General features: G+C 40.4%; 1 protein-coding gene across 2 annotated transcripts in view; it reads right to left on the minus strand.

Moving 5' to 3' along the window:
• CC2D2A (coiled-coil and C2 domain containing 2A) overlaps positions 1-17,113 on the minus strand; it is a 134,586-nt gene that overhangs the window by 16,653 nt on the left and 100,820 nt on the right. For both annotated transcript variants that reach the window (XM_036853360.1, XM_036853358.1), the window contains 7 exons: positions 14,980-15,147; positions 12,088-12,193; positions 11,786-11,895; positions 10,994-11,090; positions 9,954-10,052; positions 6,862-7,038; positions 1,825-2,028 (listed from right to left, as the gene is read on the minus strand). In XM_036853360.1, the coding sequence (XP_036709255.1) occupies positions 1,825-2,028; positions 6,862-7,038; positions 9,954-10,052; positions 10,994-11,090; positions 11,786-11,895; positions 12,088-12,193; positions 14,980-15,147 (961 nt within the window). The remainder of the gene's footprint in view (positions 1-1,824; positions 2,029-6,861; positions 7,039-9,953; positions 10,053-10,993; positions 11,091-11,785; positions 11,896-12,087; positions 12,194-14,979; positions 15,148-17,113) is intronic.

Raw genomic sequence — 17,113 nt, forward strand, 5'->3', positions numbered from 1 at the left:
AATTATCTCTGTATTTAACTGTATTTAATTTAACTCTGTATTCAACTATATTTGATGTTAGGTTTAAACTGTTTGTTCAGTTTCTAATTTTAACTATTCTTTATTTCTACAAGTTCCATGTAGTACTTTTAACACGCTGTGTATCAGTTCTAATAGTCTATTGTCCTTTTGTTATATTTTCAATTCCCTAGATTTCTAAACTTATTAAACATACCTATTTTATATTCTGAATCTGGTAATTTGTGTCCCGATTCTGCAGAATGCTGTTTCTGCTAACTCCTACCTTCTTCATAGTGACTTATTTCTTCATTGATGATCTTTTATATGTTCATGTTGCTTGGAACGTTTTCTGTGGAATTTTTTTGAGGCTGAGTTTAAAGGATGTTCTCCTAGAAGAATTTGTGTTTGCTCTGACAGGGACTTAGGGGCATTACCAACAGGGAATTCTTGAAATTAAATTTCGATTGAAGTTTTTTGAGGTCCTACAGGTAGTGTAAATTTCAGTCCCAAGTGTGAATAAGTACAGCTTAGTGATTAGGAATTCTTAGGAGAAACTTTTTTTTTTCTCTTCCATCCAGAGTCAAGGCTGAGACAGGCAGGTTTTCTTCTGCAGGGTAGGGTATTTCCTAGTTTACCTACAAGTGAGTTTACACTTCAAGGGTCCCAGCTCCGAGGCTGAGTCTCTAACCCAATGCTCCAGCACCATGCATTACCTCCCATCTCCAGCAACCTTGAGGCCCATTGAAACCCAGCTCTTGGCATTAGGAATTACGGGTGACCCCAGAGCAAACACTATTTCAAGCCCTCACCCTTGTGGAGTCTTGCTTTCCTGTTGTTTCCTGTCTCTGGGTTTTCCTACTCATCTTATTTCTATTTCAGTCATGATTTAAAACATGTTTTAAATATTTTATTCATCACTCTTAAGTGTTCTCTACTGGGAGAAGTTTTCTGCACATCTACTCTGCTAGAGAGAATAGATGTCCCTGTTAAGGTTTTTAATAAAAATTGATTAATAATAAAAGTAAATGAAATGTAGAACACAATGTTTATTTGGTTTTTTAATATATATCTGTATCTGCAAATAGGCATATCATTACCCTGTTCCTAAATTACTAAATTAATGACTTACTAGCAGCAATTACTCTCTGTACTATCCACTCGCCAAAGACAGTTATGGGTTACCTTGTCCACTTAAGAATAGCCCATTCAGCGTACAGTTCTGTTCATGTGAGATTGCAATAGGTATGGTGCTTTGCAGGCAGAGAATGATGCATGAGTATTTAATGACCTGGTATGGATGTACTTTACGGGGATGGCCTACATGCTGTACATACTTAAAGCTTGGAAATAATTTTTGCTTAATTTGAATTTAATGATGCTTACAGCATTAAATATAATACTGAGTAGTTATCTTGGTATAATAGAATGTGCACGAGTTCTAAGTCAGAGGCCTAGGTTCAAATTCTAGCAGAGTTATAGAGAATACATAATGTAAACATGTTTGTATAAGACATTGTGAAAGTGTAGAGCATCTTCCAAATTTTAGTTTTCCAGCAGCCAATGTAATGTCAGGGGCACAGTAAGCACTCAATAATTAATTGCTCCCTGAAAGAATGGACTAAGGATTATTATCCTCACTGGTACCTCCAGACTTTTCTAAAGAAAGTAAGCCTCATGGCACTAAAGGAGTTTTAATCATTAATCATTAATGATCTTGATCTAGTTACTATCCTAGGTACTATGAAATATGGTAATTAAGAGGGCGATATACTGAAACTTTAAAACCTTTTTAGCACCAACACCGATTGGCTGTGAAATACTTACTGCTGTTGCCTGTGGATTGTTGGGGTGAGTGTTAAGGAGCTCCTGAGGAGGATTTAAAGGCTTGAGATAACGAGTAATGAAGACGGTTTTCCCACTAATGTCAACCACTCTTGTCAGGCACTGACGATTTGGAAACTTTAAGGCACATTCAGCTTGAAACTTCTCAGTCGCTTGAAGCAATTTCTCATCTTCCTGAGAATCAAACTTCAAAAATAAAGACTCCATGGAGTTTGTATATCATTACAGGAGATACAGTAGAACCTGTTCAGATCCCACAGTCAACGTGAACTCAATGTGTGCTTCAGGAAGTATGATTTAGTGACCCCTTTACAAAATTGTCAGGCCCCAGTGTTCCTGAAGCTTTATTTAATTATATTTATAATTTAAAAATTAGATGGATTCATTAAACACTTAAAATATATTCACCAGCATTGAAAGAAAGTAGTCAACAGGCAAGCAGCCATATGGAAATTATTGGATTAATAAAGCAACGTATAAAAATTAAACTATGATGTACTACTTCTGATTGATGAGGCCAAGCAATAGTTTTATGTGTATCTTGATGTTGGTTTTAGAGGGGAGAGGGCTCAGAAATCAAACATCTCAAATGCAAAGGTAAAGCAACTCATGTTAAAAGGACAACAAATTTACAAGTATATATGGATGTGCTAAAAAGTTTTAAATCCATAACCAACGTACTAAATAATAGTAATGGGTCTCAAGGTAAAAGGAAGCAGAACTCGAAACGTCAAATGTATAGTAGTTTTTTAAAGTGGTTCTCTGATCCAAGATAAGCCAATTCCCAGACTTTTTAAAGTAACTCAAAGCAGCTGAAACAGAACAGATTTCAATTGTCTCTGGACATAGGGTGTCATTTTTCCTTCAAGCCATTGCTGAAACGTAGCATGGAAAAGAGCAGATATTTAAATGTTTCTACAAGATTTTTGTTGTTTAGTATAAAAATTTATGTATCGTTGCTTACATTTCAAAGGATTTTAAGACAAACTCAAAATTTTATTAGAAAATCAATTTTTAGGTAAGATTTACATTCTAGGCAGTGCTTGAAAGTTTTGTTTGTTTGTTTTCGAGGAGGGAAATACATCTAGATATCCCCTTCATACTCTGCTTTACTTATTTTAGCATTTAAAACTGCTGATATATTTGTTTACTCTGTCTCCCTCATAGAGTAAGATTCTTGAAGTCAGGGATTTTGTTTTGATCTAGTTTTTTACCTTCAGTATCGAGGATACTACACACATAGTACATAGTACATAGTAGGCACATGGTAAGTGTTTAACAAATGTTGCTGAATGAATGAATGAGAGCACAGAGAACATCCCGTTACTTTTTTATGACTTTTAATAGGATCTAGAATACTGAATTGTTCTTGGCTTCTCTTATATTGGAGCTGGACTGTGGCTCCTGTTTCTAATTTGATTGCTGTATCCTCAGAAATTGAGGTAGCGGTTGTGGCGGATAGATAGGATGGAGGCATTTCCAAAACCCTCCTGTATATTCTTCGTGGGATGTGCCCTGACATCTGAATCCTAACCTTATCATCATCGTCGTCGTTATAACCACCTACTCAGCACAGTGCCAAGACACGGTAGCTACCGAATAGGTGGTATGATGACGACATAAATAAATGAAAAAGGTGAGCTCACAAGACTTTATTAGGGATGTATGCAGACTCTAGGGTATAAATAATTGTAACTTTAGAAAGATTGAGAATTATGAAACAAGGGTGGTGTGAAGAAAAGCACCCTTTTGAATTCATCCCTGTTTCTTTTAAACTCATTAATTTACATATGCATCCAATTATTTGAAAAACGTTTGCTGAAAGTCTAAAGGGTTCTAGGCAGTCTGGATAAATGTATATGAAACAGACCCCTCAAGAAACTTCTAGTCTGGAGGAGAACATTAATAAGCAATCAGTTGCTTGAAACACTTGACCAGAGATCCTGTAGGGATAGACACCGTATGCTATGGAAGCATTAAAGAGAGGCAGCTATAGACAGTGTCCAGAAAGAACAGTAAAAATCTTGAATCAGTACTGACTACTTCCAAATTGAAAAAAGTATGTATAAAACTTTTTCTGCCATTTGGACCTGGATGTTCTGCTGTGTATTTTGACTCTGTAGTTAGTGCTTCTTGGGAGCAAGGCCCATGTTTCAGTCATTTTGTGTTCTTCTCTGCACTGAGCATGCATAATGTAAGCATTTAATAGGTATCTATTAATGATCATTAATACTTGTTTAGACCACAAGGATGCCATTTAATGGATTGAAACCGTAATTTAAGGGTAGTATGCCATGTTGGTAATATAAGAAGTGCCAAGCAAAAGCTAAATACTAAAAGGATTTGGGTCGTTTATTATGAAACAAATAAAGGTGGAACTGACAGATTCACAATTAGATTCAACATGAAATTTGGAAGATTCTTAACTGGCTCAATTCTTTAACTTCTAGGTTAATGTAAATATTTACAGAAAACTGAATGGGTTTATTTTCCCTTTGAATACCTACACTGTGGCAGCTCCACTGACCAGAAATAATTGTCCCAGCCACACTGTTTATGTAAGAAGCAGCTCATGGATTTTATGGACGTGGAAACAGTGGAGGTAGCTCCCAGTATGCAGGTGACATTCAGACATGTGACTTCCTGATTCAGAGCTAAATAAGAAACTTTCTGACAAAATGAAATGGGCCAAAAGATAAAGGTAGTTATTCTTCATGAACTGCAGACATCTGTAGTTCATTGCCAAGGGATCACACATACATTGGGACCCAGCAGCTTCCATAAGGTGGCAGAGGACAGAAGCAGGTAATTAATACCTAATAACTATTGGCTGATGAATAGTAAAACAAGATGCTTGGTACACTTTTAAGCATGTCACTCATCTATCAGAAGCAAGAAAGAAAAAAGAAAAGGAATAAAAGGAAGACTTCATAAACAGACATAATCTATTTTAAAAAACTTTTGTTTTTATCGAGACAGAGTAAAGTAGGGGATGTTAAGAGTTTCAGGAGTTGCTACTGATTTTTTAGACAGTTCCATGAGTAAATATCTTTAAAAAATCGTATGGAATGGTTCAGCATGGGATGATGGTGGAGGGAAGACTCTAATGGGCTAATCCTGGCAGTTGCTGTTAAGTGGAAAAACAATTCCAGGTTGTGGTCCCTACTATTTAGGGCAAGAGCTTCTCTCTCCTTTCTGCCACTGTGTGTTTAGGACGCCAGGATCCTGTCAGTGTACAAGTATTCCTTATCAAGGAGCAGCAGAGTCTGCCTTCCAGAGGCGTTTTCTTACGCCCTCATTTTGGAGGTCTGAGAGAAATGCCACATACAGCCACAGCGGGGCAGTAAAAAGCCACCGAAGGCAGCAGCTGACAGCCTAGATATCTCATTTTAAGGAAGGAAGGCCATAGGACCCTTAAAACTCCTGCAGTAGGAGGTCAGTGCCTGGGAAGAAGGCCAAGTGCAAAGGCACCTCTGGTTTTCAGCTTTTCAGCTTTTCAGCCCCAGTCACAGACTGCTCTCCCGTGGTTTGGAAGCTCATCTCCAGGTGGAGTACTAACCGCTTTTGCTTCTGTTAAGAATACATAGAACTAGCAAAATCGTCTTTTCTCTGGGAGCATTTTTCTGTGTAAACATGCTTTTTGACTTTCTCTTGAATCTGTACATGAAGAAAAGCATTCTGAACATGTTTCCCTTCCTAGAAATATTTTGAAATGTATATATTCTAACATGTTTTTTGGAGAACATATTTGTCACAGCTTTAGTGACAAAGGCTAGCATATAAGGTTAATTTGAATTTCATAGATTTGTTTTTCCAACAGTCCTTCATGTTTTCCTGTAAATGCCTTGCAAGTAGGAAATAGTGATAGTATTTTTCTCTGTGACCCAAACTGTAATAGTGAAAAAGAAACAGAGGAATGTGCTCGTTTTTTTTCCATCTCCGTCTGAGTCTTAATTACAGTGGATAAAGAGTCAGCATAATAATTTGGGCAGTATAGCTTAGTAGTTAACAATTTGGAATTTTTACTTGCTTTTTTAGGCAGCCATATTCCCAGTGCCTAAAAAATGCCTGTCACACAGAAGATGCTCAGTAAATATTTGTTGAATATGGATGATTTAAAGTCAGACAGATGTTTAATTGTTAGCGCTGCCATTTACTTCCCCGGGGTGAACTTGGACAGTTCAGCCCCATTTTCCTCATCTCCTAGTTGAAGACCCACCATACAAGACAACTGTGAGTATTCAGAGAGAGGACACATGTCAATGTCTGACAGAGTGCTCAGGACAGAGTGACAACTCAGCACATGTTGTTGGTGGTGGTTGTCATTACTGTATTAGTTTATAATAATAAGAGGTCATGATCAATCTTTCTCCCAAGTCTGATAAGGGCAGTATGCATCAATGCTGCACAAGTATGTTACATTAAGAAAGTATCTCCCAATTCTGAAGGTTGGGAAGCAGTTGCTAACAAATAGAAGTTCTAGAAATTCTTTTTCTCTAGAGCTGCGCAAAATTAGAGTACTTGTGCATATACTTACTTGTTTCTGTCCGAAGGCACTGAAATAAATTGTGGTGACCCCTGAAGGTCACCTGGTTTTATGATCCTATGAATTGATTCAATATACAACGTGACCAGGGACTTGAGGTCAGATTTAGAAATGCATTTCAGCACGCTTGCCAGTAAGTGTCAAGATAATAAAGCAATCTGCTTTTCTACTTTCATATTTCATTTTCTACCCAATGAGAAAATTCTTCTAAAAGTAGAGCATGTTTATATTTGTTTTGCTTTGCTAAAAGTTTAAATTGCTGATTGACCTAATTATTGACTCAATGAGGTACAAACCCACACAGCTGTTCTCTAACCTTCATTCTGTCCAAACCGAAAGAGTAATGAATGGATACTGAAGTAAGGAAACCTCTCCCTGTGCCATTCAGTACAACTTTATAAAAGCATGGCCTAGCAAGCATTTCTCAGGTTCCGTCCGCGTCAGACATGCGATTCCAGAGAGTACGCAGTTACCTTTTCTCGAACCGACTCCCCAGGAACCAGCTGAGGCTCCAAGGTAATGAACAGGGTGATGTAGGAGCCTTCACTCAGGCTTCGGACAGCGTCAAAACCCCGCTCAATAATCACACTTCGCTCCTTACTGTAGCCCAGAAGAACTGGGGGAATATTGATTTTAAATGTCCCATCAATCTGTGAAGAAAATACAGTTCTGTAAACATCCTGGTGATTTTCCAACAGAAGTTCAAAGGTAAGTGTCAACTCCTCATCATCTGATGAATTCAGTAAAAACTGCTCAGACTGTATTCAGGGCCCACCCCGTCTCTCCAGGCTTGTCTCCTTAAGCTGTCACAGCAAGGGCTCTCTCTTCCCCTGCCTTCTTTGCTTGGTTCAGCGGAACATGTGCTAGTTATGCAAGTTGATTCCAATACTAGGTTGCCTGTGTTCAAATCCTGGATTAAACTCGAAGTGACTCAGCTTGTGCATTTGTAAAAAGGAGATAATAATAGTATCTACTTTGTAGGGTAATTATGTATGCTGAATGGATTAATAGATGTAAAACACTAAGAAAAATGCCTGTCCTGTGATAAGTGCTCAAAAAGTGTTAGCTGGCAGCCAGTCCCCTTTTCTGGGATGCCTCAGCTTCCCATCTCCACCTTTTAGAATTTTAATCATTTTTCAAGGCTCAGGTCAGATGTTATCTCCTTCGTGATTTGTTTTATCTCCACCAGCCTTACATACAACTTGCTTCTTTCATTTATTGCATTGACACATTCTGCCAGACTTCACTGTTGTGTGCATATTTATCATGTTCTTTTAGATAATTGTTCTTTGCAAATAGAATCTGTATTGTGCTCTTTTTTTGTATCACCTGTCTCCAGTATATTGCAGTGTTTTGTATACACAGGAGGTGCTCAATAAATGTAGGCTGAACGAATTACAAGCCTCTTACATAAAATGACCTAAATTATGTAGAGGTTCAAAAAGGCAGAAGTTTTTACTCCTTTGTAGTCAAAGCAACAGTAAGTTTATGGAAGACTGTCTAGTACTACAAAACTACTCAGGGCTAGACTTTGAAATTCACAGATTTTCAAAGAATCCAATCTTTATTTCAGTGAATATGCATGCCCTCTAGAGAGGAATGAAGGAAGCTCTTATTTATTTTCCTCTTTACATTGGTGGAGTTCCCCCAAAGCCTTTACCCAGGCAGATGAGAGGGTACAAGGAGAAGAAGAGTATAAATACAGCGCCGTATAAAGTACAGCTGGAATAACTGGGCACATCTGGTCTGTAGAATAGATAGATGAGCCAGGAGGGAATGGACACTGTCTCCAAATAGTTGAAGTGTAAGAATTTAAGACAGAGTCTCTCACCCTGGGCACTGTTGATGTTCGGGGCCGGAGAACGCTTTGTTATGGAGGGCTGTCCTGTGCATTGTAGGGTGTTTGCAGCATTCCTGCTTCAATACACTAGATACCAGTTGCACCCCTACTAGTTGCAACAACCAAAAAATGTCTCCAGATATTGTCAAATGTCCCCTGTCGGTTCATTTAAAAGCGTGAGCTTTGGAATCAGGCAAAACTTTTAAAATGACAAATGTGATAAAATCATTCTCAAAAGCAATATTGAGACGTATAAACTCAGAAGTTGAATAGGTCTCTCTACTTTTACCAATCTCCTTCTTCAAGGATAAGCCAATGTAAAATGTTGGAAGTTGGTAAAAGTTGAATCCCAGATCTGCTGTAAACTTTGGGATTTGAGTAGTTACTTACCTTTCTAGGCTTCCGTTTTTTCATCTATAAAATGGGGATAATAATGTCTATTGAGCTGTTGTGAGGTTTAATTAAGGTGACATATAAACTAGCTAGAAATGGTATATATCAATACTATGCACCTGATAAATATAGTTATTCCTATTATTATTACCAAATTAGGAGTCTCCTTGTTTTGTGTAGCTCCAAACCAGGACCTATGAATGGGGGTCCCAGGGAGGAATTTAGCTTATGGCACAGATTAAAGAAGAAATTTATGACAGAGATATTGGAAAGAGAGCAAGCTACCTTATGAGGTAGTGAGGTCCCTACTTCTAGAGAGTATGGGTATTACTAGGATATAGTAAAGGAGATTCATTTATCAAGAAGGAGTTTGGAGTAATTACTTCTGAGTACCCTTCCAAATGTGATGTCAAATAACATGGGCAGTTTGATTTGCAAAATGATGTGCTCTTTAAAATTTTTTTCATTTCAAATCTATTCGAAGTGGGAAATGTAAAATTTTTGGCATGCACATAGCTGCAGCATCACCTGTAGACAGTCCCTTTGGTCTAGGGAGGATTGCAATTCCAAATGATTCTTGAAATTCCAACCAATCCAAGCCTCTCACACTTGAGTTTTGTTCTTGGCGGTGCTTGAGACTGTGACCCAGGCGGCATTTGCTCTATGTGGTCATCACATGTGGATTTAAACTGTTTCCTCTGTAGCTGTGTGAGATTAACACAGTCTTTGGCTCAAAGCCTCCTGTTGCTATGGATTTAATACTGGGATATTAAAGCCATTTCAGAATCTTTAACTGTCTCAGATTAGCGCTACTATGCCATTCAAGAATTGTTAACCTAATGGATCCCCTTAAGCAAAACTGTTAAACTCTGAAGAATGGTATTTTAGTTGAGCAAGTCGCTACCAACCATTTTTCATTTTTGAAATACTGAGGACTCTGGAAACGTTAAAGCATTTGATTAAAATGGGCCATCAACTGGCCTGGTTGTTTTCTTCAAGTTATTTTCAGGCATCTATCCACTCCACTTTTGTCATTTTTGACAAGTTTCTACTTTGTCCTACCTTCTTCACTTTCATTTAAAAGTTAAAAAATTCTCAGATTGGCAAAGTTGTACATTAACTACTAACTGTAAGGAAGATAGATGTTTTAATAAGTCATGCAAATATGACAGAAGATCAATGGCTTTATATAGTGATTTTTATCTTTCCAATAGTGGCCTTGCACATAGGTTCTCTCAGTGTTAAGGGTATACTTCCACAAAAAAACCTTTAACAGGAAAAATGGATAGAGCAGTTCCCTATTCCTGTGAAATTCTTACTTTCGATGCTTACCCTTGCCTGGAAATATATCGTGCTAAATGGAATTTTCACACATCCCAACCAGTGTCTCTCAATACGGGTGTGGATTCCACTTCCTCTTTCACGGTCGTCCTAAAGGAGGGGTGGGAAGTAATAATTGTTTAACAACTCCGGATAGGAAGTAGGAAAGCAGCAGGATTTTAGCTGAAAGCGCGGTGGGTTTAGGTTAAGCAGATCTAAGTCACATTCTGGTTAAGACACTTAATAACTCTGTGACCCTAGGAAAGTCATTGAACTTCTCCGAACCTCAGTTTCTTCATCAATAAATTGGGGATTTAACAATCTACTTTGTAGGGGTATTTTAAAATTAAGACAATGTATAGAAAGCTCCTAGTACAATTCCTGGATCATAGCAGACAGTCAAGTTGAAAATAAAAAAGCTGGTTCTCTTCCTCCCTTCTTTCTTTCCCCATTTATACAGGTCAGGTTTCAAACATTCCAAATTTTGGGATTGATGGGGCTCAGGGCAGGCTGCCCCCAAATATGCCAAAGTGGCATATGGATTACTTTGAATTCAAGTTACTTGAAAAGCAGCTGGTGCAAGAACACTCTGACCCTCCTTTGTCTGCAGAAAGCAGGAAATAAATCTCCTGTGTGAAAGGTGCCCTCCCTGCACCTGGGGGGAGAGAGACATCCTTATCACCAGAGACAGGGAATCCAGGGCTGAGGAGGCTGTACAAACAAACCTTGTTATTTCTTTACTAATTTACCCAAAACCAAACATCTATGTCTTGTCAATTCTTCACAAATTTATTGTTTCTTTGTCTAAAAGGTATAAAAGCTGTCTGTTTTGGTCACTTCCTAGATCGTGTATCTATGAGACCTTTGTACATACAAAATTAAAAGTTGTTTATTTTTCCCCTGTTAATCTGTCTTGTGTCAATTTAATTATTAGACCAGCCAAAAGAACACACAGGCGTAAGGGGAAATTTTCTCCTCCCTGACAGGACTGACACGATGGGTAGAGGATAGGAAAATGAATACAGACATCTTTCTCAAAAACGTGAACTTACCTCTAAGACATCATATAGAACTTCATCAAAAATGTTGATGAACACGTCATCTTTCACTGACTGCAAACTGGTGGTGCTGTAATCCCCATTGGGGGCCCTGCAAATGGGCACCCATGATCAGGGAGCATGAAAAGAGCAAAAGAGAAATAATGAGTACTCAGATGTCCAAACTGGAATAATACCAGAATATGAGCATAGATAGGAGGACTAATGGCAGCTGTCTCATTTAAAGGATTTCTCTAGCACAGAGACCCTGTAACGTAGTACCTATACTCAAAAGGCAAGGCAATAGACTGCAGGCTCCGTGCAGAGAGACAAACCCTTTTGGTGGCTTGTCCTGGTGAGTCTCACATCATCTCCCATACTATTTGGCATTAAGCAAGTCACCTTCCATCTTTAGGTTTTAGTTTATTTTCTATAAAGGTAGAGCACTAGACTAGATAATTTCTGGGTTGCTTCAAGATCTGAAATAATGAGTCTTTTAAATATGTAAAATCATTTCATCAAAAATTTTAAATGCCTATGTATTTCTGATGAGGGAGAAAGCTTAATTTATGGGAACTAGGGAGCTTCAAAATTACTTAAAGCTTCCAGAGTTGGGGAGATGGGGAAGAAAAGAAAAGCAGTGTAGGGGCTGTGGGACTGAGGGACTGGGAAGCTTGGGCTGTAAGAAGCCAGAGCCTGGAGAGGAGTGGGGTGTGTCCCAGCAATGAACCCAAGTTTCAGAAGTCAGATATTTTCCCATTTTATTCTTGATTGGAGTCACTTGTAGAATGAGGAAAATATGCTTACCTAAATGGAAGTTCGAGTTCTTCATTCCAGCTGGGGTTTGGACCTTCAGCTGTAGTTGTATGGCAAATTGTTCGCTGAAATGAAACTTCTACAAAAGGACGTACTAAAACCTTAAAATCAAGAGCAAAGAGTCTGTAACAGTTAGTAGAATTATTTCGATCCTAACAGAGGTAAAATATGTTTCTAAATAGTGTGTTTCCAAAGAAAACTAGGCAGAAAACAAGACTATGAACTTTCCAGGCAATTCTTAAAAATAGAAGGGGCAAGATTCTAAGTGGAGATCCAGCACTGGGGTATTTCACCTGGCCGAGGGGGTAGTCAGCACTGTGGGTTGGGCTTTGTGTGGCTGGGGAAGCAGCATGCTTTTCGCTGAAAGTCCTTGAAGATCTTGATGGCTGCTGGAATTTGCTAGGAGAGAAAATGTATGAAAGAAATAAATGACATGCAAAGTCGAATTATATACTTTGCAGACGGTTTCTCCAAAGCTGTATGGTGTTGGTGGCTATGGTGACAGACATACTCTCTAAGCTTGTTGATGCTTCAGAAGTCTTTTTGCATGCTCTGGTCCTCCTCAGTCACCTAGTGATTACGAGCGCCTTCCCAACTTTCATCCATAGGCCTGCATGTCTGGCTGGAAGAGAGGAAAGGGACCTCTTCTCTCTGCTCTCTCATGGGTGCCTTTCCCCCCGTAACTGAGAAGCTCAATCCCTCTCAGCTAGCAGAATCCCGAGCTTCCTAACCAGCCTGCCCTGCTGCCTCCATCCAATTCTGGTCCTTTCCCACTGTATTTTCTTTGAACATGCGCTCTCCAGTAAGCATGAGCTACATATCCCAGGTAAGACATCTCTCTCTGGGCCTGCCAAGCATCCATGGGAAAGGTGGTCAGGGATTCCTAGCTTGAGTTAGGATCTATGAGTCTTGCCCTCTTTCCCTTTTGAGCTGCCATTCTTAAGGGAAGAAATGAAGGTCATGTCCAGAGATCCTCTCCCAGATACCTTCCCCCTCATCCCAACAACCCACTTGCATATTTGTTTTTCGGTTTTTTAAAATAAATTTATTTATTTTATTTATTTATTTTTGGCTGCATTGGGTCTTTGTTGCTGAGTGTGGGCTTTCTCTAGTTGCGGGGCGCGGGGGCTACTCTTTGTTGCAGTACACGGACTTCTCGTTGCAGTGGCTTCTCTTGTTGCAGAGCACGGGCTCTGGGCACGCAGGCTTCAGTAGTTGTGGCTTGCGGGCTTCAGTAGTTGTGGCTCGCGGGCTTAGTTGCTCTGCGGCATGTGGAATCTTCCAGGACCAGGGCTCGAACCCGTGTCCCCTGCATTGGCAGGCGGATTCTTAACCACTGTGCCACCAGGGAAGCCCCTGCCTATTTGTTTTGAATTTTATGGTTTGCTAAGTATTTCACATTCATTTGCTTAGCAAAGTACAAATTGTCTTTTTCCACCAGACTGTTTTACCTTTTCACAGAAGGGGTTTCAGACAAACTATCAGGCAATGAAAGTAGAACATTTAACACAACAGCTGCCAGAGAAAACCTTTTCCTGTTTGGAACACTGTCAATTACATTATTACACAAACACTTGTTAAGTACCTACTATATTTTAGGCCCTGTGTTAGACACTGGGGCTGCAAAGGCAAATAAGATAAACTTCGGCTCAAACTAGATAAACAAATAATCACAATATAGTGGGATATATGTTAGATTAGAGGGGTGGGCATGGGCCATAAGAGTGCAGAGAAGGAGTTGAAAAATCCTATTTAGTTTAGTTGCAAGGGTAGAAGGTTAAGATTTGCGTGGGTTTAGTGCAAGAGTTGATATTTGAACTGACTTGATGAATTTACACTGAAATGTATAACATATAGGATCAACTATGCTTCCCTGTAATTATTTGAATGAAATGGTTTAACTCTTAAAAAACTTCATGGAAACCAAAAATAAGAGAAACACCTATATATCTTTTTTTAAAAAAACAGTTTTTCACCCCACAGTTAAGCTTTAATGCAGTCAAGATGAATGTTGGGCTGTGGCTTAAGGAAGCAATGCTATGGCACAGATTCAAGAGCTTAAATGGACATTTACATATAACAAAACACTGAGAATAGCTGGTGATGATCAGATGTTCTGTAATGGGTGGAAGAGTTAGTCAGCAGAAAAATAAAGTAGGGTAAAATAATAGGGGGTGGATAATTTAAAGGGAAGACCCTAGGGGCAAAAGATGCCAGAGGCTAGCGGGGTGTGCTTCTGTGATCAGAGAGCTGGATGACCTTGGGCAAGCCACTTATGCTCCCTTCATTTCCATTTTCCCTTTTGTAAAATGGAGACAGTAATAGTAGTGAGAAATAAGTGAAATAATATAAATGAAAGTGCCTAGCATAGTGCCTAGAACATGGTGAATGCACACTAAATTATAGTTTCCCTCATTACACTGACAAGGGCACCAGCAAAGAGAGGTAATTCTTGGTCCTTCCATCTCTGTTCTCTAAGGGGAGAAGAAACTTTGGCTCACCTTACCTATGGGGAGGGGTTCCCCATTGCCGCGACGTAATGAAATACAGTAGACATAATTCACTTCTCTGAGCAGATAAAAGAGAAGTCACAGTTTTGTGCTCAAACACATGTTTCAGAATCTAGAATATACACCTTTTGGTATCTGCCCAGCTCTCACCCACTTCTCTGAGAACTGTCCCCCATCTTCAGGACAGGTCCTTGTGACCTGCCTCTCTGACTGTAGGTGACTAGACATGGATCAACACCTGACCCAAGTTAGGACCTTCAGATTCACTCCTGGGAAGCTGACACCTGGTGGGTGGTACCCTGACAGGATGGACCACTTCCATCACACAGAGAAGAATGAAGCAAACCCACAGAGCGAAGCAAGCAAGAGAGACAATGGGGCCTCTGAAGAAGCCATTTTAATCTTTACTGTCTACCATGTAGTTTGGCTGTACCTCTTGTTCTTGAGTTCTATGAGATATTCCCAATAAATCCCCTCTTTACCCTAAACTGACTGATTTGGTTCTGTTACTTGCAACCAATAGGACCCTGACTTCATCAAGAACCCTCTTCCTCCCCCCCCATCCCTGCCCTCGTTCCCCACAGAGTAACAACTATGTTAAAAACGAGAGTGAGCATGCTCTAAAGAGGCTGGATCCTGCACATTCCATCCCAGGGCTGTTCGGAGGGCTCTCACCTTGTCGTTGGCTTCCTCACTGGAATGTCATAAGCCCGGATAATGTTCACCAGCAGCTTTATGTCTCCATCGGACAGGTTTTGGGCTGTCACCTTCTTCCGACCTTTTCTCCTTGGCCTCAGTGGTCGTTTTTGTTCTGCCAGCTTGAAAAGGCTCAGGCCCAAAATGCTAATGATTACAGAACAAGATTAGGATGCTAGGGAAAAGAAAGATCTGGAAAGTCTTGAGACAACTTCCCAAACACTGCCCCAAGGTCCCTCACAAGCCCCTGAAAAACTCCTTGTCTTTTCAAGAAGTTCTCCCAAGATGGGGGAGAGCCCACTGTGTAGATTATTAACATTCATTTTAGCTGCTGCCAATCAGAGGATGAAACTCATGTTCTGGTCCCTCCCTGCACTTCCTGCTGGCTCTCTGCCTTGCTTATCCACCAGCCCCTCAAACGTGACCTGTGCTCTCCTACTGTCCGCTTTCCCTCATGCCAGTCCTGCACGCTGAATGCCTCCTTCCACCTTCCTCCTCATCCACCCACTCGGTTGCAGTTTTACCACTTTTCAGGGCCACTATTTCCCCTTCCCCAGAGGCCCAGCCGCATCAGCCCGAAGGGGGGCTCCCTCTCCTGGGCCCCTGGAGCACTCATTAGCCTGCTGCATTCACATGGCAGCTGATGTTCACAGCCTTCTCAGGCCCTTCCAGGGATACCTCACTCTCTGGAGTTAGGCAAAACTAGGTGTGAATCCTGCTCACCTTGGGCAAATTATTTCACCTCTTGAAGTCTCTGTTTCATCATCTGCAAAATGGAAATACCTACCTCTTGGGGTTGTTGAGAGGGTTTTGTGAGGAGGTGTGTACAGAGCACCCTGGCACTGGTCTAGCATTAGATGCCCTAACGTAGTGACTGTTGGGGCAACGGCAATGATTATGATGCCAGTGATTGTGTTGGAGAAAGGAGGGGATGGAGACAGGAGGAAGGGAGGGGGAGGCGGGGCAGGGGGATCCCCCTCTCACATCTCTCTACCTCTCACTGAGATGACCTCCGTTAACACTTCCTGGAAGATGAAAGCGACGGGGTCAATCACGGGGGAGAACGGGCCATGGAGAAAATAACTTAATTCTGCCCCAGAGACTAAACAGAAACACAACTGTGACTTTGTATCAGGAAGCTGACGTTAATGACTATGCCCAAGAGCCACAGAACAAAGCCAGCGGCGCAGAGCCGGCCTCGGGCCGGCAACCCTCACGCTGCTCTGCTTCCCTGTGAGTATCAGCGCTGCCCAGGCGGCCTGCTGGACCGGAGTCCTCTTTCCAAGACACACATGCCAGCCGGGGAGATGACGTCTCCAACGGGCTTCCGGGGGCTGTTGTTCCCAGTTGCTTCCCAAGGTCTTCTGTCCCACAGAGCGCAGAGGAGTCACCATTTACCAGCACTTCTCTGGTTCAAGCGGAGTGCTAGGTGCCTTACGTATAATATTTCTAATCCTTACGAGTGTATTTATCCCATTTTTTATATGAAGAAACTGGAGGCTCCAAGAGGTGATAGAATTTGCTAAATAGGAGGAGAGGGAGCTGGGGTTCAAGATCAGATCACCCTGACTACACAGCCCAGCTGCTGCTTCTTTTAATATTTGCATATATTTATTCATTCACTCATTTAAGACAAGAATAAGCCCATTACATGTTAATATGGTATAAAATTATGAAAAATAACTATCCTTTCCAACACAAAGAGTGTCAGGAGAGTGACACTGTTTTACATTTTTGCAAATCTCTTTTTTTGATTTATTGCACGTTTTAATTTATTTTTTATTTTAATTGAGATATAATTGACATATAACACTGTATACGTTTAAAGTGTACAATGTCTTGGTTTGATACATTTATATATGGCAATACGTTACCACTGTAGCATTAACCAACACCTCTATCTGTCACTTCACATAACTATTATTTCTTTTTTTGTGGTGAGAACTATTAAGATCTAGTCTCTTAGTAACTCTGAAGTTTATAATCAGTATTGCTGACTATAATCACTATGCTGTGCATTAGATCTCCAGGACTGATTTATCTTCTGGTTACAGGTTTGTACCCTTAAACATCTCCCCAGTTTCCCCCGCCCCCAACCCCTAGTGACCAACAT

This window comes from Balaenoptera musculus, chromosome 5 (genome assembly GCF_009873245.2).
Source record: "Balaenoptera musculus isolate JJ_BM4_2016_0621 chromosome 5, mBalMus1.pri.v3, whole genome shotgun sequence".
NCBI lineage: Eukaryota > Metazoa > Chordata > Mammalia > Artiodactyla > Balaenopteridae > Balaenoptera > Balaenoptera musculus.